General features: G+C 39.9%; 1 protein-coding gene across 3 annotated transcripts in view; it reads right to left on the bottom strand.

The window, feature by feature from the left end:
- Nucleotides 1-10,581: 10,581 nt before the first annotated feature.
- The window catches only part of SH3RF1 (SH3 domain containing ring finger 1), a 49,502-nt gene continuing 38,776 nt past the window's right edge, over nt 10,582-21,307 (bottom strand). For all 3 annotated transcript variants that reach the window (XM_081926007.1, XM_081926008.1, XM_081926006.1), the window contains exons 8-12: nt 20,231-20,401; nt 19,814-20,073; nt 19,047-19,393; nt 17,472-17,806; nt 10,582-14,047 (exon numbers count right to left, since the gene is read on the bottom strand). In XM_081926007.1, the coding sequence (XP_081782133.1) occupies nt 13,879-14,047; nt 17,472-17,806; nt 19,047-19,393; nt 19,814-20,073; nt 20,231-20,401 (1,282 nt within the window). In that variant the 3' untranslated portion in view covers nt 10,582-13,878. The remainder of the gene's footprint in view (nt 14,048-17,471; nt 17,807-19,046; nt 19,394-19,813; nt 20,074-20,230; nt 20,402-21,307) is intronic.

Here is a 21,307-nt window from a genome sequence, read left to right on the forward strand (position 1 = left end):
CGGGTGCAGGGAAAGAGAGACAATTGTCTCTCATGCTCTCGCTCTCTCCTTCTACAAATCAAATATGTGAGCATTACAACATTGGTGTCACCAAGAAAGAAGCAAGATTGACCGGGCAGAGAGGAAAAAAATTCAAGGGAGAGAGTGATAGCACCGGCTCCTCCCGATGGCCCGTTTCTTCAGAAATTATCCACATTTGCTTGCATATAGCTGACGCAGTGGTTAAGCTACATCTGGTCTTCATTCATTCATTCTGATTTGCTTGTGAGGTGTTTACACATCTTCTCCTTAAATATTTGCTCATGCCACACCTTTCAGTGGATTTCCCCATCATTTTTTACAAACTGTTTTCTTTCTTTTCATTTTTTGTTTTAGTGGATTTGTGGCGCTAGGGTGACAGAGCGCTTTAGAACACTTAGATTTACGAACCTAAAGCTTGCGTGCCCCTTTCCCCTGCAACATAGTAACAGTCTCTGGAGGCACTCATGCAGAGCCCTTTTGCCCCCCTCTCCCCCCCCCGCCCCGGCACCTCTGGCCCCTGAAGCTTTGAATTACAGCAGCTGCCACTAATCTGCTTGGGAGAAATGCATTGCTCTACGTGGATGAGTTATCATCTTTGCCTGCAGCAGCAGGCTGTACCTATGCAGAGATGTGCAGGGATCACCTGCAGAACAGATGGTTGATCCTGGAAGAAGAAAGCAAAGCAGCATTTTTTAAAAAAAAGAGAGCCCAGAGTTCAAGGCATTTGAGTAACACTGGCTGTGATGAACACATTATACACTGAAAGCATGTGCCTTTCGAAAATGAAGGATAAAGTGCGAGACTGGTTACACTACGCTCAGATCAAGGAAATCTTTAAAAGTGACAAAAAGTTAGGATTCCAGGTGGAGAAATCGAAGTTGGAAACAGAACTGTTAGAACCTAAGACTAAGGTACTTTCAAGAATGTATAACTTGCTGTTGAAATGGAATACACAAGACGAAATGGTTAAGTCGGCTATGATAAAATGGGCACAGGACATTGGGCATAACATTATGTTTGAGGACTGGGAAAGGTTGTGGACCACTGGGTTGAATTTTACTGCATGTAATGCTTTGAAAGAAAATGTAATGAAAATGATATACAGATGGTACATGACCCCAGTTAAACTTGCCAAAATATACCATTCGTCAGATAACAAATGCTGGAAATGTAAGGAAAATGAAGGAACATTCTACCACCTCTGGTGGACCTGCCCTAAGGTGAAGGCCTTCTGGGAAATGATATATAATGAGTTGAAAAAGGTATTTAAGTATACCTTCACTAAGAAACCAGAGGCCTTCCTCCTGGGCATTGTCGACCAGAAGGTGCTAAAGAAAGATAGAACATTTTTCATGTATGCGACAACAGCAGCAAGGATACTACTTGCCAAGAATTGGAAAACTCAAGATCTACCCACACTGGAAGAATGGCAGATGCAACTGATGGACTATATGCAACTGGCGGAGATGACTGGCAGAATCCGAGACCTGGGAGAAGAAAGGATGGAAGAGGACTGGAAGAAATTTAAGACTTATTTACAAAAATATTGTGACTTAATGGAATGTTAAAAAAGATGCTTGGTTATAAATAATTGGCCATCACTAAAATAGATCAGGAAATGATGATAAGAGAGATTAAGAGAAACAAAGTTGAAGGAGAATTATTTTAATGTATTTTATTGGTACACAAGTTGGAAATAAGATGATAATTTGCTTGACAAAAATTTATTAATGATGTAAATGGGAGCGGGAGGCGTGAGGAAGTTCAAAGATGACATGAAACTTTGTTAAAGCAAAACAATACTGTTTATTATTAATGTACCTTTTTTTTTCTTTAAAAATCTTAATAAATATTTATAAAAAAAAAAAGAAAGCATGTGCCTTTCACCCCCAAAACATGGGAAATATAGTTTGTTAAGGGCGGTGCATAAACTACAGTTTCCAGGATGATTTGGGGGAAAGATTTGTGTTTCAATTCTATAGGCAGTTCACGAGTTTATGATGAGATTTATTTCTGTTTTAATTATAGTAATTATTTCTAAATGTGCATCCATACATATAAATTAGAACATGCACAACTTATGCAAACCTATGTCCTCTTTTTTGGCAATGTGTGGCCATCCTAATTAGTTGGCTGCCACAGGCAGCATCTGCTACCAGAGTATATGTGGGGCAAGAGGGAGCGGTTGGCGCTGTGGTCTAAACCACTGAGCCTCTTGGGCTTGCCGATCAGAAGGTTGGCGGTTTGAATCCCCACAACAGGGTAAGCTCCCATTGCTCTGTCCCAGCTTCTGCCAACCTAGCAGTTCAAAAGAATACCAGTGCAAGTAGATAAATAGGTACTGTGGCGGGAGGTAGTTAAAAGGCATTTCTGTGCGCTCTGGCAATTGCCACAGTCCTCTGTGCACCAGTAGCACAGCCACATGACCTGGAAAGCTGTCTGTGGACAAACACTAACTCTCTCAGCCTGAAAAGCAAGATGAATGCCGCACCCCACAGTCGGCTTTGGCTGGACTTAACTGTCCAGGGGTCCTTTACCTTACTTTACCTTTATTTGTGGAGCAGCAACAGCACCTCCATCAGCCACTACCTCCTGTTTGATGACAGATCTCCATGTGCCATAAGGCCTACCTCCTTGTTCTCCCTACTTCATGTGGTGGGGAATCAGTGGCCCTGCAGATATCATTTGATTACAATTCCCATTGTCTCCGATTCCTTACCACTGCGCTAAGCTAGTCTTCTGTCACTCAGGTGAAGCAAGCCATCCCACTGCTAGTGCTAAATGCCCGCATGCTTTTGAAACGAACTCTGATTTTTATAGTTTTAACTTGTTTTTTGTCTTATCATACGCCACTTAGAGACGACTGTGATTAGGCGGTATACAAATTGTTTAAATAAAGATTCAGCCATTGGGTTGGCTTTTGTATGTATAATGCTGCCCACCCTGCTAGCTTTGCTACCAGTGGTGAAGTGGCGCCAACATCAGTGCCGATTTCAGCAAGATCTCACCTGAAATTGGTGCCAATGCCGGTGCCACTTCTTTGCTGGTTGTGGAAGGCGTTGAGGTGCTTCCACCACCTGAGGCAATGGCCTCACCCCACCTAATAGCTGGGCCAGCCCTAGCAGGGGTGCCATTTTGTCTTTTGCCTCAGGCAGCAAAATGTCTCTAGCCCGACTCGAACTGTGGCACACAGAAGCACGTTCCCAGTTGGCTTCCCCATGGGGACAAAGGCAAACCTAGGAGTTCATCCCTAAAGCTACTGCTTTCACCTGAAGGAACATCATGGACCACCAGATGCCAGCCACGAGTTCCTACCATGTGGCATGTGGTCAGAATTCAAACAGCGGTTCAGAAACCATCTTATTTCTGCTCCATTCTCAGTCAGAAACGGACTCTCTTTCTCTCATTTAGCCTGGAGTGGAGACAAGCTAGTATCACTGCAGCCTTCAAACTACCCACAGCAGGGAGTTTAAAAAAAAAAGATTTAATATGTTCTATACAAATTGATATGCCACCTTCCTTCTCTCAGTGCATTAAGTAAGGTAAATAAATCTTCACACATGAATACATTTCCCTCTCCTTTTACTGAACCATATATGATAAAAACTCCAGCTGGTTTCAACACAGTATTACCCATCTCTCCCCCATCATCTTCCATTTATACATTTCTCCAAATTAACATTTTATTTTGCATTACCAGCAACTGCTCCAACTGTTTATCAGGGACAGTCCCTATTTACCAGTATCTGCCCCAGCTAAATATCTGTCTCTGATACTCTACTATTTTGCTTTTGGAGATTTTCTGGGGTACATTAGAAATGCTATTAGTGTGATCAATGGTGCACTGAGATTTGTTGTATATATATTAAAAACATTACTGGTCAGGCTATTACAAATAAAGTTAATACCACAAATAACAAACAGGCAAGAGTGTAATAATAACATGTACTGTAGGTGTTGAAAAAATATATTGTTGATGTAAAAAGAAAGAAAGGAAAAAGCAAAATTCCAGCTATGCAAATGCCCCAATTCCGCCTGTGAAATGTTGAATGATCTGCACATTCAGACAGAGAATATCTGCATGTCAGAATATTTATTTAAAGCAAGAATTTACATAGCCCTTAACATTGTAGTCTGTAAGTGGTGTACAGTAAAGTTACAAAATATACAGTAAAGATCAGATCAGTTAAAACTGACCACTCCTACCCATGAGAAACTTACTTCAAATGCCTGCTGAAATAAACAGGTCTTCATCAAGCATCTGAAATTCAACAGTCTGTCTAACCTCCACCAGGAGTTCCACAGCGTTTAGCTGACAGTACTGAATGCATAGCTGCATTCATGCATCTGAGCCATGGGGGACCACGAACAGTGACTTCTGAGTTAACAAAAGGTGCTGAGGTCTTCTAGTTGATAAGGGCATGGGTATCCCAACAATTTAATCAGGTGCAATACAGGTGAATCAGTACAGCTGTATTTGCCATTTCTAAGGGAACTGTGCCAATCCCTGTGCGGACTGTAAATGTTCAGAAAAAAGTACTGCACTAGTTGGTATGTATCTATTCTGTAAGGTACTGCTATTCCTGTTTAAGGCTACCCATAGGCAGGGCGCAGCTTCCAGACATGCACATTCATGCAAAAAAAAAGATATTGTTATGTCAGCCTGCAATTTCGAAGTGCCGTAATGTTATGTCAGAATTATTATTATTATTATTATTATTATTATTATTATTATTATTATTATTATTATTATTATTATTATTTATACCCCACCCTCCCCAGCCAAGGCCGGGTTCAGAGCGGCTTACAAGCAATAATAAAAACAAGTTGAATGATTACAACTTAAAAACAAAATTAAAATACAACATTAAAATATTGAAATATTAAAATATTAAAATTTAGCCTCATCGCAGGAGGAGAAGGAAAGGAAAAAAGAAAGAGAGGGAGGGAATCAAATTGGCTCCAAGCCAAAGGTCAGGCGGAACAACGCTGTCTTACAGTCCCTGCGGAAAGAAATCAGATCCTGCAGGGCCCTGGTCTCATGAGGCAGAGCGTTCCACCAGACCGGAGCCAGAGTTGAAAAGGCCTTGGCTCTGGTTGAAGCCAATCTAACTTCCTTAGGGCCCGGGACCACTAGGGTGTTGCTATTTATGGACCTTGAGGCTCTCCGTGGGGCATACCGGGAGAGGCGGTCCCGTAGGTACGAGGGTCCTAGGCTGTGAAGGGCTTTAAAGGTCAAAAGCAGCACCTTAAATCTGACCCTGTACTCTACCAGGAGCCAGTGCAGTTTGAAAAGCACTGGGTGAATATGCTCCCATGGCAGAGACCCCGTGAGGAGCCTCACTGCAGCATTCTGCACCCTCTGGAGTTTCTGGGTCAGCTTCAAGGGCAGCCCCGCGTAGAGCGAATTACAGTAGTCAAGCCTGGAGATGACCGTCGCATGGATCACTGTGGCCAGGTTGGGGCAGGAAAGGCAAGGGACCAACTGCTTGATGCGGCAAAGGTGAAAAATGTTGCCTTGGCTTTTGCTGTAACTTGCGCCTCCATGGAAAGGGAGGCGTCAAGGATTACACCCAAACTCTTAACGGAAGGCAATGGCACTAATTGGGCCCCCGCAAGAGAAGGGAGTTGGTCCCTCATCCCCATGCCATCCCGACCCAGCCATAGGACCTCTGTCTTCGAAGAATTTATTTTCAATCGGCTCCCACGAAACCATCCAGTCACAGCTTCCAAGCATCTGGTCAGTGTGTTCGGGGCCAAGTCGGTGTGGCCATCCATCAGCAGATAGAGCTGAGTGTCATCAGCATATTGGTGACAGCACAGCCCAAACATAGCCAACATAATTGTGAACAACAAGATTCATTGTGTAGCTCTTTTGAATTTGTCAATTTGGATTGGGACGCTGATAATAAGGAGCTGATTTCACCTCTTTTGACAGTGGCCCAGGCGACAACTGCCAAGTTATGGAAGACTTTTGATCTAAATAATGTAGATTCTTGGTTAAAAACTATGCAAGTGTGACAGTTTAGTAAAGTCCAATTCTTTTATCTTCTTTTAAAAAACAAAAAAAATTAGTAATGATTTTCATTTAGACCATTGGAACTCTTTGTAATGATCCCTTTTTATTTTGGTATGTCCTGTTATTGACTCTGTAAATCACAAAGCTGCATCCTATACAAAGTGATTCTGACCACTTTAATTTTTTTTACTTCCCACACCCCAAAACCTGTTTGTTATTAAAATTCAATTTTAAAAATTGACAAAAAAAAGACAACCTAAGGGTGAGGCATTCTTGTTTTTTAATATAGTCAACTAAGCATGTTGTGCAACTTTCAGGGTAGATAAGTGGTGAAGCTATCATAGCTGCAAGATACAACTGCCTACTACTAAGAAGGAAAGGAAGAAAACCACATCAGCTATGCTACCTGGGAGTTAAGCCCATAACTACTTACAGTAGTCCTTACAATATAGAATTGATCCTTCCCACCACAGAACTATTCCAAGTTCCCGCAACCCCTTATATAATTAGGCACATTATAAAAGGAAACAAGCTTGTTTCAACCTGGCATTTTGGTTTTATTTGGGGTGGGGAGAGAGATCAGAGTTTGAATTTTTAAGAAGCAATGAACCAGATGTGCTCCCTTGCACAACATTACACAGCAGGGCTTTGTGTTTTGTTTTTGATGTATTATAAGGAACAAAAAACACCAATTTAGATGCTTAATTTCATGTTTCATTTGGTAGAACAAGATAAGAACCCACCCCCATTTATTTCCCCCCTCTCTCTCAAAATCGGCAGTTGATTACAGCATACATGCCAAGTGAACCTTATTCTGTGTCTGCCTACTGCATGCCCCAATTAGTTTGGCTTATTCATCATTTGAACTAATGTAGTGTAGCATGCCGCTCATGCTCAAATTATGTAAATATGATGCGGATCCAGAACGATTTTTCAAATACTCAAGGGGTGGGGAGGGGGGGAAAGAGGTGGGGATGATGAACAAAACAAGGATTTCTAAGAATGAGCAATTAGGAAAGAGAAGGGGGAGGGAGAAGCACAACCCTTTAATTAGTTTTGTTCCAGTGCAAAGAAAACCGTATAATAAACATCTGACTTCTGCGCCTCTCTCTAACAGCTGTCATGCAGGCATGCTAGGTTTTTGTTGTTCAAGAGGCCATAGCCACAAATTTTGGACGAGTATGCACATCTCTAAAGATCAGAAGAAGCCTATTCATCCTAGTATCAGAGGGAGCTGGCAAACGTTGGTCAAGAATACTTGCTGTCACCTTGAGATGGCCATGAATGGAAGAGAACTTGTGAGTCTTTGTATGAATACTTTGTATGAATTAAATGGGAGTTATTTCTGCAGCGGGAAGTTGTGCAGGAAGTGTTAGAGGCATTCTGGGTGACTGAAAAGAGGGGTGGTGGTTTTACATGTGGCTCTGTGATTTTCAATCAATGTGCTGGCCACTGTATATTTGCCTAGCTGTTCTGAACCCCACACACTCTGAGCTAAGTCCCAACAGTGCACAGAGCAAGCAGCGTACTCTAAGAAGAAAGTGCTAGTGGCAACAGCCCCAAGGGCAATGCTAGAGAGGAGTCAAGACAGTACAATGCAACGAGAAAGGTTTAAAGTCAAACCGTAAGGCCAGGTTTCAGTCTCTGAAGAGGATCCAGAGTTGGAGTCCAAGGTCAGTCCTGAAATCGCGGTCTGGTGGCGCTCCCAAAACAGTCAAGCTGTGGTCCATCAATGGTGGAGGTTGAGCAGACACAGAGTCTCTGCCTTGCTGATCTTTTTTGTTCCTCCTAGTCTTCTTTGATGTACCTGAGCTAGCTCCAGCTGAGTAGCTGTGCCTCTCCCCTTAGCGAAGCATGTGATCCTCACCTGACCTGAGCTTAATCCAGCTGAGTGACCACAAACCTCCTCCTGGACCTATCAAGTCCCATGATCTTCACCTGATCAACTAGTAAGCTGGGCTGTGTTCTCTCGCCTGCCTCAGTCTCTTAAAGCCTACTTCCCACTGTTCACGACGCCTCAGAGACTGTTGAGTTTTCAAAGAAGGGGGCATATCTGGTTCTGGTGATGGGACCACTCCCCCTGGCTTCCAGGAACTGCTGGCTGTCCCTTTGATGTCCTCTAATGTCCACTGAGTTCCTCCTAAGTCCCCCACCTCCCCTTCTCCCTCTTCAGCTTGTCCCAGAGTGTACCAATCATGGCTACGCTCCTCGCTGGGCTCTTCTTCCCCTTCCCTGGTGTCTTACCTGTTCATGACATCAGCGTTCACTAGGTATTTGTGTGCATTGTAAGTGAACACTGGACATGGAGGTCTGGGCACATAAATTTGGAACCCTTTAAAAGTGATGTCAGGCTGCATAGCATCCTGCAGAGGTACGTGCTTTCCACATGAACATCCCATTTATAACAACAACAACAACAACAACAACAACAACAACAACAACAACAACAACGTTATATGCTTTCCATCTGACTAGGTTGCCCCAGCCACCCTGGATGGCTTTCAACAAATTATAAAACCACAGTAAAACATCAAAAATTAAAAACTCCCATTGTCAACAGAGTTGCAGGTATAGCCATGACATGGCACATGAAACAAAACTGCATCTCCTCCTTGCATTATTATCCTTTACCATTGTAAAATTGCCTACTAAATGTTATCCTACCCTGTTTTTCTCCAAGCAAACTCAGCACATTAAATGTAAAGTTATTTATCCATAAATTCAACTACATTATGTTGCCACAAATCTATTCCCAAGCCCCACATATTCTATGAAGTAATTCCTGGGTTAGCATACATTTGTTTTCTCTATTGCCTGATACCAGATGTTAAATTTTCTACAGCTACATTATAATCATTCCTTTATCCTCTCCTCCTCTATTGTTCTCTCAAACTATAATTGCTTTGGGCAGAAATTGTGTCATTTCTATATAATGTATATGCTCTCTGCATAATAAAATGCTGAAACACTTAGTGATAATTTCACCTTCCACCTAGTTGGCTAATTGCCTATTTGCATGATTAAGAGGCAATGATCTGTGATGTCCAGTCATGCAGTAAATATTGACAGCAGTTCACGCATTAAGATAATCAATAATTGCAATTATCACGTTGAAAACATGTTATGTGACCTCATCCACGAATCTTTTATAGAAATTGCTTCAGTCCATTTATTTTACAGTATCTTGATGCTCCTCTGTCTTCTGTCATCATTAACTTTCCCTTCTTATTGAGGGAATTCTTGAGTTAGAATAAAATTTGTTACATGCCTTGACTGCTATGACTGGACAGGTAGCCAAGTCAAAAATGGAACTGCGAGTTTGAAAACATGCAGTATCTACACTGGTCTACTGGGCAGTGTTCAGAAAGTGGAAGTTCTCTGCCTTGTCCCTCTTTCAAGGACTCCACTTGGTTAGTTTCCTTTAACTATATGCTTTCCCCTTCTCATTTCCTTGTTTCATTCCTTCACAGTCCCTGCAAAGATATTCAGCTTCTACAAGCATGCCAAACATTGGAGCAATAATACTTATAGAAAATTAAGGCAGTTTTCTTGTTTAACAGTAAGCAATTTGTTTTGTGTTGCTTTTTGGAGCTTAATTTTTCTCTGCCTCTGTGCAAATTTTGAAATTATTTCAATTTCTCTTTAAAAAAAAAAAGAACCATTCATTGGGTATAAATTTCATTTTACTGATCTTTGTATCCAAGGTAGACTTTTTCTTCAATATGATGAAATCATTATTTACAAAAATGTCCATTTTACATGGTTTGGGAGTTGGGGTGGGGGGCAGCCAACTATAAAAAGTCTGTGTTTTGAATACCACCTATTACCAAAACCTCTGCAGTCAAAGTCACATTTTGTGGTGAGTACCCACTCCTGCATCACAGCTGATGGGCACAAGTGCCTGGCCTCCTCTTGGCAGCCTGCTCTTCTCCACTTAAAGTCTCCTGCCTTCTTGCATCTGGCTCTTCAAATCTTTAAGTGAATGTATGCTCCCCCACCCCCAAACAGATTACCACATTAAAATGATCTTACTGGCAACATATTCCCTGTGCTTCACATTTTCTCTAAAAACGAGTTCTTACAGTGTCCTTTGGGTTTCTTTAATGTCATTTTCATTTTTAAAAATCGCCCAAGCATCTATGCTATTGGAAATTGAAGTATACCATCCAACTGTATCAGATTCTTCACCTGTACAGGGAATATCCTCTGTGCACAAACAGCTCTGAAGTACCTAATGGTATGCATATAGCAGACCTAGACTGATTTAATAAAGCATGAGCAGCTTGGCACAGGAACTACCTCCTACAGATATTAATAGAATCAGACAGAGATGGAGCTCATCACCTAGGTCATCTCCATTTACCTTATAGCCATATTACGACTTATTTCTGCTTGTAATTCATCTTACATAGCTTAACTAGATGGGGGGGGGGACTTTTTATTGTTTGGTTTAATGAATACAGATTAACAAAACATATATTATTTGACTATTAGCCTTAAGTAATCACAAGTCTTTCATGCACATACACACACACACTGGGTTTCAGATGTTTGCTAAGAAAATATTTATTAGGAATGGAAATTTAACAGAGAAAAACACATAACATTCACTGGACTTTAAATATAGACACTAAATTTTTTTCACAGAATCTCTTTTAAGGAAAAACACAAAATGAATGTAAAGGTTTTTTGTTCATACACTGGATTACACACAAGCGAAAAAACCCTAACCCAACTCCCACAACTTTATAAAGGTCACAAGGCATAGAAAACTGCATTTTTTGTCATTGTTGTACTGTTGTGTAACAAGCCCTTAAAAACAAAAAGTGATTTCTTTTATTAAAAAGTCATTAGAAAATGTATTATATCTAACAACACTATCATATTAATTTATATTTTGATAGACTTTACATAATAAAACCCTATGAATAGAGGTACCTGTGTCACACAGATATTCTACCTTATGGAGAAGAGAAAAATTATCCGTAGTAGTCTTTTTAATATATAAAACACTAATTTGTGAAAATAAGGTTTGACACATTAGTGTCAAGTTATGCTGAACTAAAGTTCATTTCATTAGCTTGTATATCACATGAATATTCAAGTAACTAATTTTTCTAAATTCCACAAGAATTGAGTTGTACAGTGTCTTGTATGGGTGTTAATTTAAAAATGATTTCAGTTCCAACAATATAATTTATATGAAGACTATCATGAAACTACTTGATATTGCAAGAAAATCCTTCAGCTAATAATTTCCTCCCCATGTGTAAAGTAAAAAATCAGTTGTGTTTTGTATCAGAAAATCATTAGCCTACCATCAGCTAGAGTATATTTTTCTCCTTTATATTGCATATATCTCCCTTAATTATATTGTGCTGCAAGTTCAGTTCTGGAAAGGAATAAGAACTTTCCAAGTCCACCAATTCTGAAAGTAGGGGAAAAGGTGCCAGCTGCCTGCTTTTATTCATAACTAACTTCTTAGCAGCTATATCATGGGCAGACAGCGTATCTCCAGCAAGACAATCTGCACTAACTAAAAATTTTCCCTATTGCTAAAGAAGCAGGACCCTACCAGAATAAAGGGTGGTAACAGTTAGTTAAATCTCATGTAGGAATAGGTTCAGCTGAGCATGGCATAATGAGATTGCTGCAGTCAAGCAATGGTATAAAAGACAACCTTGTATGTATAGAATGGATCACTCAGTGCCAAATGGCTTTTAAAAGCCCTGGAAATAGTAGAGGGTTTTTTGTACAGGATCCATTTAGGGTTAGTAACTGACAGTTCCCAGGCACCAAAGATCTGGTCTGTCAGTTGCTAACTTGCCTCTCTTTAATTCCACATTTCTTGCTATTGTTGAGAGATATCAGAGGCCAAGACTAATGTACCTAAGGGTGACAAATCTCTCCAATGTCACCCTTTTGGCTTTCCCAGCTGGGTAGCTGTTTCAGAAGCCAAGAAACAGTTTAAGGGGACTAGAAGACTGTGCAAGTGACAAAAAGGTCATTTCTAATCTGTCATCCACTCCCTTAGCTTCCCCAGTCACTTTAGTTAGAATGGAGAGGAAGAGGGAAGATTAATAGTTGGACATGGAAAGACTAGTCGTTGGGCTGAGTATATTTAGACCCCTCTCACTCCCTTGAAAAGGTGGCTGTTACAAAAAGAAAAAAGCTCCAAGAACTTTGTATTTTATCTGAAAGTGAATGTATAACAAGAGTCACAAATCAAGCTAGAACACAATCTTCTATTTATCACCCCTGCAACGTCAAAGTTGTTGTTTTTTTGTCCCCATGCTTCAGTGTGGTGGCTAGAAAAAAGGAGTGAGATGGGAATGTGCACCCCCATTTCTGCCCCAGCCCCCCATGGTTATAAATAAGTTAATTTCTTGATGAATAAGAGTGAAAAGGCAGCAAGGGGGGGAACTGAGAGGGAGTATGTTCTTGCTGAAATGTGGCACAGAACAAGCTCCCCAAATCTCTTACATTTCTAAATATTAATGGCTGGAATGATGTGGATATTTGGACTCTAGAGTACTCTTTACATAACTAGGACTCACTCACTCACTAGTCTTGGTCAGTGGCTTCCGTGATGCAGACAGCTGGTTGATTTAACATCTCCAAGTGGGCACTTCAGAAAACCCACAACAGGAGACTGGAATGCAATCTATAAATCATGCAGTGTTTTATATGCCTGTGATAATTTGGTAATACATGCAAGACAATGAGTAGTTAAGACATATGAAAGTAGCAATAGTTACAAAATTAGCAAAAATTTCACAGTGTTCTTACAGCCTTTACTTTAAAAACACAAGTGTATCACTTACCACCACTATTGCTCAAACATTGTAAAATTGTCTCTCAGCCATGCAAATCACTTTGAAAAGGTAAAATAAGTAAATGACATTTCTTGGCATATTTAGACAGTGAATGCAACTTGAATTTAAATTTTGAATTCTACCAGCTCTTGCAGCTAATTACTATTTCTCATTGTTCTGCAGTTAACATCTTTTAATCTCATTTATATTCTGTGAGTGCCAAAGAACTAGCCAGATCCACAAAGCAGTATCTTGACAGATGTCCCAAACTCTTGAATAAGCAGAAGCTAGAGAAAGTTGATTTCCCATTTCCTGGCATTTTCACCATTTTTTATTCTCACTCTGTGAACGTTAACTCTGTTGTAGTTACAGCTTTGCCTTTCAGAAATATTACACTGTCTGGAGAATTTAGATTTGTCCATTGACAGATAGTTTCTCACCCAAAATAAGAAAAGTTCACGGTACCATTTTATCCCAGTTTGCAGGTTCAATTTGACACCACATCACCATCATTACAGCCAACATTACCCCATAAAACAAACTCACTTCACTGTCACGCACAGTGGGAGAAAGCAATCTGTCAGAAACTATGCCTTTGTATCTAAGGAGATAATCCAGCTTCTCCTTTTCTCATTTCATAAATTAATAAGTTGTTAATCATAATCACAAAGATTAAGCTATTAAACAGAATTCAAGTTTAGAAAATTAAGAATAAATTAGTTACAGCCTTGTAAACAATTGCTCTTTTGTGTTACATATTTGGAAGAAATCTTCCTGTGTAGTGTGAGGTCAGACATTACAAGGCACACATTACACTTTAAAATTCAAAATAATAATAAAAAAACCCAGCAAGTCTCTCATCATATTTTTATGGCAAAATTGTGCTGTGGGATACTGGAAAACATAAATATAAATTTGTTTATATTACAGACATTTAAAAAGTCTTCAATGGCTGCACTATCTCTTGTAAAATATTTGTGCTATTTTATAGTGCTGTGCGATTTGAAATATTTGAAACAAATCTCAGATACTCTCCACAAAGCTGCCAGGGAAAAGGCCAGTTTTTCCATTTCGCTGCAATGTGCCTTTGAACCAACCATCTTCACGTTTTTTGTGTACAAAAACAACATCTCCTTCTTTAAGTTCAAGCTCAGCTTCACTCTGAGGAGGATACGATACCACAACTCTATATCTGCAGAGCAAGAAGATAAAAGTTCAGGTTTTCATTACAGAGACTGCCATTGTTTGCAAACAAAAAACAACTTAACACTTGCCAGATACAACTTGCAACAGGAAGCTGCCTTGAACTGTTCACATCCTTTCAAAAATACGTGCATTTTCTAAACACAAAGTGCGTTAACATGGCAATGTCAAGTAAATACATACAAGCCAGCTCCACTGAATTCTCTGGGAAGATGTTAAGTGTTAGGATGTTTTAAAGACAATTTTTAAAAGTTGACACGTGGCTATTATACGATTTTGTTTAGCTAAACAAATTAAACTATAGTAAAGTTTCAAATTCAGTACCTGTGAACTGAAATGCATATTTATAGCAGAAGAGTAGCATACATGATGAAATAATGCTAAAGGAGTTCACCATAACTGGTAAAAATGTGGTCATATAAATACACTGATTATAGTTAGGGACAGAAATACAGCAAGGGAAGCAAAACCTCTCTCAAATCACTTTCAGCCCTCCAACTATTGTGTCTCAAATTCAAGTGAACATGCATTGAAATATGCAGGAGGTCTTAAAACAGTGCATTATCATTGGGTTCACAGGTTTGTGCACTGATTTTCACCTGGGCATGCTGATTTTAAAAACTCCAACAATACTCAGATGAAAGGTTATTCACAGGCAAACTTCTCACTGGGATTAAAACATAAGTGGTAAGCTATTTCACATGAACATCCAAGGAGGAAGGCTTTGTGTTATTCAGAATCAGGTTCAATTATAGAGCTCTAGAGAAAACATAAATGGCAATATTAACTATGGTTCAAATATATGCCTTAGTTGCCATATGCATGGAAGTAATTGTTCTACAATCTTGCTTAGGTGAAAGCTCAACCGGGAAATTACAGATATGCATTGAAACCCCAAATACAAAAGCAGCCAAAATGTAATAACAGCATGAAAAGTGCAGCAGCTTGTAACCTTTTTGTCATTTTTGCATTAAATATATTTCCCCATAAATATTTGTTCTGATTCCGGCAAATACATAATTGGAAGTGCCACTGCAGTTTTTGTTTTTAAGAGGATACATACATTTTTATTAGGGACAGAGAACATGTTATGAGTTTGAATACATAATCTAAAATTAGTTGTGTCCCCCCCCCCCCCGATTGTATAAATGGCTTATTATTTTGCCTGACTTCTGTTTATTAGCTCCAACCCAACTGAGTAGAAGGGCTAGAGACAGGGTCTATAAATTCTGGTTCACCTTGGTAGTGAATTTTTAATCTACTAAGCAGCAGAGAAATCCAATCTCTCTATAGTACTACAACAATATTGTATGCATTATTTTTTCTTTAAAGTTTCATCAGATTGAAGGAAATTGTAAAACAACAACAGCAAAGACACAATTAAGGCCTTAACTAGGTTAATTGAAGACATGAATATTTTTTTAACTTTTAAAATGAAATCTAATGCAATATAATTCAGAAATGAGTACGAGGAAAGGCCATAGTTCAGCAGTTGAGCACATGCTTTGTGTGCAAAAGGTCTTTGCTTAAAAAAAAAAAAGGATCAGGTTAACAGCTATTGTCAAAGGCTATTTGCCCTGCACAACTGCTCTCAGATAACTCTTTGAATGGCAGCTGGTGTGGGGGCAGGTTTGAAGACTGTAGTACTGCCCAGAGAGCCAGGTTTCTTGCTTAATAGTTCAGCAAAGCCCTATGGCTGCAACACACCCTGAGGGATGGGCTGGTGCCGTCATTATACATCTTTGGGCACCAGGTGAAAACTTCTATCTTCAACCTGGCTGTTGGCCTATACCCTTTTAAATGTCCTCCTGGGAGGGAGGGAGGTGGTTATCGATTTGTGAGGGTATTTTGTTCTTGTATTTATTGTGTATTTAGTGTTTTTATCTTGTACATTTATTCTGTGAACCACCCTGAGATTTAATAAATAATAATACCACCACCACCTGCTTACAGTTCAGCTATGTAGAAAACACCTCTCCTTCCACAGAATAATGAAACACTGATATCTATACGTAGTACATTTTTGAGAGCAGAAGAGAGGAAATGGAACGTATCTCAGCAGGTCCTGTAAAAATAAATATGCATGCTTCTTTTTTGGCCAGAACATGGGATGTTAGAGAGAATCCAAAACAACCATGCTTTCCACCCAGACCATCCTTGTAACAATGGAGAAGTCTCTAGTCAACAAATTGCTGATCACTGTCATAATTATTTCCTTTCCCTGAGTCCTCACAGCCCTCAGGCAATGTTGCTGTTGCAAATGGGGGTGGTGATGCTCTTTCCTTCTAAGCTAGACTAATTCCCTGCTCTTATGTACAGCACTGACTTTCCTGCTTTCCTCTGACATACTGGAGCTTGAGAAAGAGGAGACTGGGCTTCAATATGATTATTAAGCATCTTTCCCACCATCTCTTTTTCAAGTACTAGATGTCAAAGGAAAATTAATATTGCAAGGTTCTGAGTGCCATTCAACTACAGAACAAGCTCTACTGATCTACACAAGCACCATTCCCTAACTCAGAAAAAGCAAACAGACTCCGTCAACTGAGAAACTACAATATCCCAATACTGAAATAAGAGAAAAATGCTACTATATGAGGAAACAGAAGCAAGGTAAAGAACTCAGGTGCCTGGCCTCCTTACAATAATTAAAAATATTGATAAGGGAATAACTGTGCTAGAAATCAAGTTTTTGAATTTTTCAACAGAGTTCAGTTCTATTAAAAAAGAATGTTAATATACACAGAATTATGAACCAGAAATATTAAGGTTGACTGAACACCTAGTTTTAATATATGAAAGAGACCTACTCAATCAGGCGGAAAGGGCTTTAGGAGTGTGTGAGAGGGTACTGACGTGGTAATACTTGCTGAAGAATAGAATACTATTTCAAAAAATAAAGTTCAGGACTGTTTCCATAAGTACAAAACAAGAGTGCTGATAGATCAAGGCACAGGCTATCCAGTTTAGTATCCTATTTCCACAGTGGGCAACTAGATGCTTATAGGAAGTCCATGATAGCTCTTTCCTGCATGTGTTCCCTCAGCAACTGCTATTCAGAAACAGAGTGTCCAGCCAACTAGGCTTTTTGGCTGGATCAACTTTCCATATCATTCCTACAACACAACTGTGCAGGAATCTATCGTGGAAAAGCTTTATTGGGTATACGCCAGAGATGTGGGGCTCTCTTACTGCCACATGCATGCAACTGTAGGTTGTAGCCACTGTCAAACTACTATTACGATTTCATTTCAGAAGCAACAGTACATTTCAAACCCAGGTTGGGTCAACAATGATTTTTTGGTGATCACAGAAACAATATCAGAATTCTATTTCTAGCATTTTTACTGATTAGCATTTCTAGGCCCAGTTTGTAGCCGTTATTACACTTTATTGACTACAAAATGACTTACCGTTCACACACAACAGGCCTACATTCATTCAGGATTGGAGCTAATGAAGAGCAGGGCTGCCGTGGAGGGGGAGCTATAGGAATACTGGAATCCAAAGAACTTGCTTTCCGATGAGTAACATCTTGCATTGATGTAGATGTTTCATTGTCCGCAGAGCAGGACTCAGCTCTTCCATGACTAGAAGCCGATGGAACTTCTGGTCCTACAGCACCTTGCAGGGCCAGCTCCGCAGCAGCCTGCTCAACTTCCAGAGTTGGTGATGATGGTGGTGATGCTCGAGGTTTGCGCTTGGTAGACGCTCCTGAAAGTAACTTTAGCAAACCCTTTTTTTCTTTCTGGAAATAAATAAAAACATTTGTTTTGAAGCATGAATATTCACTGTGGAGGAAAGATACCAATTTGCAGGCAACATATGAATCCTAACCATGCCTGCAAGTTCAGGGCTAAGCCCTGTTTGCCAAGGAACAATCAGGAGTGCACTTTAATGTTGCAATGGATCCTTTGCTACTGCATCTTTACCTGTTCCACACCTGATGTCACATATGACATTAGGTGTGGAGTGGGTGGGCACGGTCTTACAAAAGCAGCCTTGCAGGCTATATTAGGACCTCTGCCACACTTTCTTGGGCTCAAGAGCTGGAGGTTCCCCACTGCTGTCCTAACCAGCAATCCAACTGTACAATAAAACTGGTGGTACCTAGGGTGTTCAAGTATACCTGAAATGTTATATACAAAATCCAATGAGAGAAGCAACATTAAAGTGTTCAATATTTTTGTTGCTTGCATGTTGAAAATATTCATCTCTGCTCTAAATATCAGAAGGGCCCAGGATACTGGAAGTGAAGTGTGGCACATAACAGAAGCAATGGAACTGTTGTATACAAAAATTTCATCCATTTATTCAATAAAATTCTACTTCTGATATTTTAGTAACATCAGGAATTCCATTCCATTACAGTTGTTTTCCCTCCTAAATGAACAAAAATCTGACCATACTTTACTTCTTACATAAAGAAGCCAAGCCTGGCACTAGACTAATTTGCTGTCACATCAAATCATAAAAATATATGGTTTAATGTGAATGAACAGCATTCTGGTGTTTGTTGCTCAAAGGTTCCTGGGCAGTCCTCCCCTGCTCTTGCTGTGCTGAAGACAAAGCAAGCTGGAGTTTGTGTTGTCATGCCATCTAAACCCATGCTCATAGTTTGTTTGTTTCTTTTAAACAAAACACAAGCGGTAAGCCAAGAACAAACCTTTGTCATGGTTTGTTTAAAGATTCAGATGACACAAGGTAGACTCCAGCTTGTTCCAGCTATGGTGCAACAGAAACAGAAAAGCCAAAGGAACACTCTAGGAACTTTTGAAATTGCCTACTAGTCTACTGCTCATTCACATTGTTTTAAGTTATGGTTTTTAATGTGATACACAAAGCAAGCCACTATCTGGCACTAAAGGTGATAAGAATAAACTAAATGGCAAGCTTTGGAGTTACAGCTAATAAAGAGTCGCCTCTATCTATTGGGTTATCTATTAAAGAAAAAACATCCTGAGCGGCAACCAAAATGCCATGCTCACCTTGCCATCTCTATCTGATTTACTGACAGTAGTAATTCCTCCAGCTACTAATGTATTCTCTGGGGAAGCTGGAGCTCCAGGGTGAGCAGTCACAGTTCTCCCATTTGCATCTCCATCCAGAGATGCAGAAGTGCCAGGAGATGCTGTTGTACAAGCTAATGGGAGATTTGTCCGGTTGATATTCACAGCAGTGATGTAAGCAGCAGCATTAGAAAGCTGAGGTTGGAGCTGTTGGGAGGCAACAGAATGGTGTGGAATAATTACAGCAGCAGGAATAAGGCATGCTGAACTTTGAGCCTGAATGGGCGTCACGGTGGCTGTGGGTCTTTCTTGGCTGTGTATTGCAACTGCAATGAGAGGGGGAAACATAGTATCATGAGCCTGAAATCAATACAGTATCCACTTGTTGTGCTATTTAAAAACTTCCCTCACACTATTAATTCCACAGTCTCTAGCATTAAAAATGGCATGTGTGGGTATTTCAGTATAGCAATCTAGATTTCCAAACCATCTTTTATGGTATTAAAAATATCTGACCAGTACCTGATGCTATACTGAATACTATTGTACAGAGATAAAATTTATATGTAAATATAAATACTTATGATTCTCAGCAAATAATATTCATAGGCAGATTCTCTCTGACACTGAAGTTGGTCCATAGCCATCATGTTCTACACTCCACCCATGACAAGATACACGGGGTCTCAGAGAAGTTCATCCTGATCATACTATTACCTAAGCCAAGGAATAAAGCAATGTTTTACCTGTTCTAACTGCATTGCGAGCCTGGTTGACTGTCATTTGGCCAGTCATGTGCATAAGAACCTTGGTCTGTGGACTGGTTTGTATATGTGCAGCAGAGACCACAGCTGTTGGTACTGCACTGGCGTTCATTGTCACACCATTTCCCTGAAGTTTTTGCAATGTTCCTCCAGCAGTGGAAGTATTGACCATAGTCACCACCCTCCCTGTCTGACCAGCAGTAGATACAGGGACTTTTGCTTGGGAGGCACTTGTCACTGCCCTGTTAAAAGTAATGCAAATAGTTTATGCACACCTTATTAAACCAAATAAGGCCTATTCTCCCAATCCCAACAAGCCACCACCACAGAAAATCTGGATATCCAAATGGAGATGCTTCCCCTTTTCTTTGTAAAAAATACTTCAACTGAAAGCCTCACCTTGTGACTGGTGCCACGTAATTGCCAGGGAACACACCAATTTTGCTTGTATGCATGGATGTTCCTTTGAACCAGCCATCCTGACAACGTTCAAACACCAAGAACATCTCTCCTTTCCTCAATTCCAGTTCATCATCTTTTCTAGGAGTATATGGATAAATAGCGATATACCTAGAGAACAAAACTGTTTATAATGGTCTGCAGGAAAAACTAGACCAAAAAAAAACTGTTCCTAAGCAAGTCATGGCTTCCCTTGCAGAGTGACTGCTGCTTGAAAATTGAGCCATGAGGGTTCATTAAGAATGGGAAGTAGCTCCTTAGGTAGTCACAGAAATTTCAATCAGAGAAATAGCTGCACATACAAAGAGTTATCCAAAGAATTCTGTCCCTAACTCCTTATCAAATGTCCAAATGTTGGTGACAGTTAAAGAGTAACATGTCAATAGTTGAAAGAACCATTCTTGATTTCATCTGTCTTCCGTCATTTGCATATATCCCTTGAGGGTCAATATAGAAGCCTACTTGTCCATTGGCTGCTCCAAGTTGTAACTAAGCTCCTACCCAGGAGACCTGATTTGGTCAAGAATCATTAACTATGTCCCAGGACTTTTGCCAGTGCAGGGGCCTGGTTCACACATAGTGTTAAACTACAGTTAACATTAACCATAATTAATATTAAGCATAGTTAATAAATAATTATCAATGCTGAGGCATCTGGCAGACAATAACTTAAACCTTGATTTATTACATCTCAGAACAGTTAAAAGTACCAGCAAGAGCAGTATGATTTATTTTTTTTATTTTTTTACATTCATCACTCATGGTACTGTAGCTTTTGGGCAGTGACACACATCTTAACAATAGTTATAGAGGAGGTCTGGGTTCACACATAACACTGTTATAGTTAAGATTATCTAAGTTTTATACACCATCTACAAACCTTTACAAGCGTAGTAAAGCTTTTGGACTCACACATATTGCTACACCATGGTTTAATAGATTATGGTTTAGCATTATGTGTGAACAAGCCTGCTGTGTCAGGCAAAACCATTCCAGGGATTTTCTGTACCTCATATA

The sequence above is a fragment of the Podarcis melisellensis genome (assembly GCF_964234715.1).
Source record: "Podarcis melisellensis genome assembly, chromosome: 9".
Lineage (NCBI taxonomy): Eukaryota > Metazoa > Chordata > Lepidosauria > Squamata > Lacertidae > Podarcis > Podarcis melisellensis.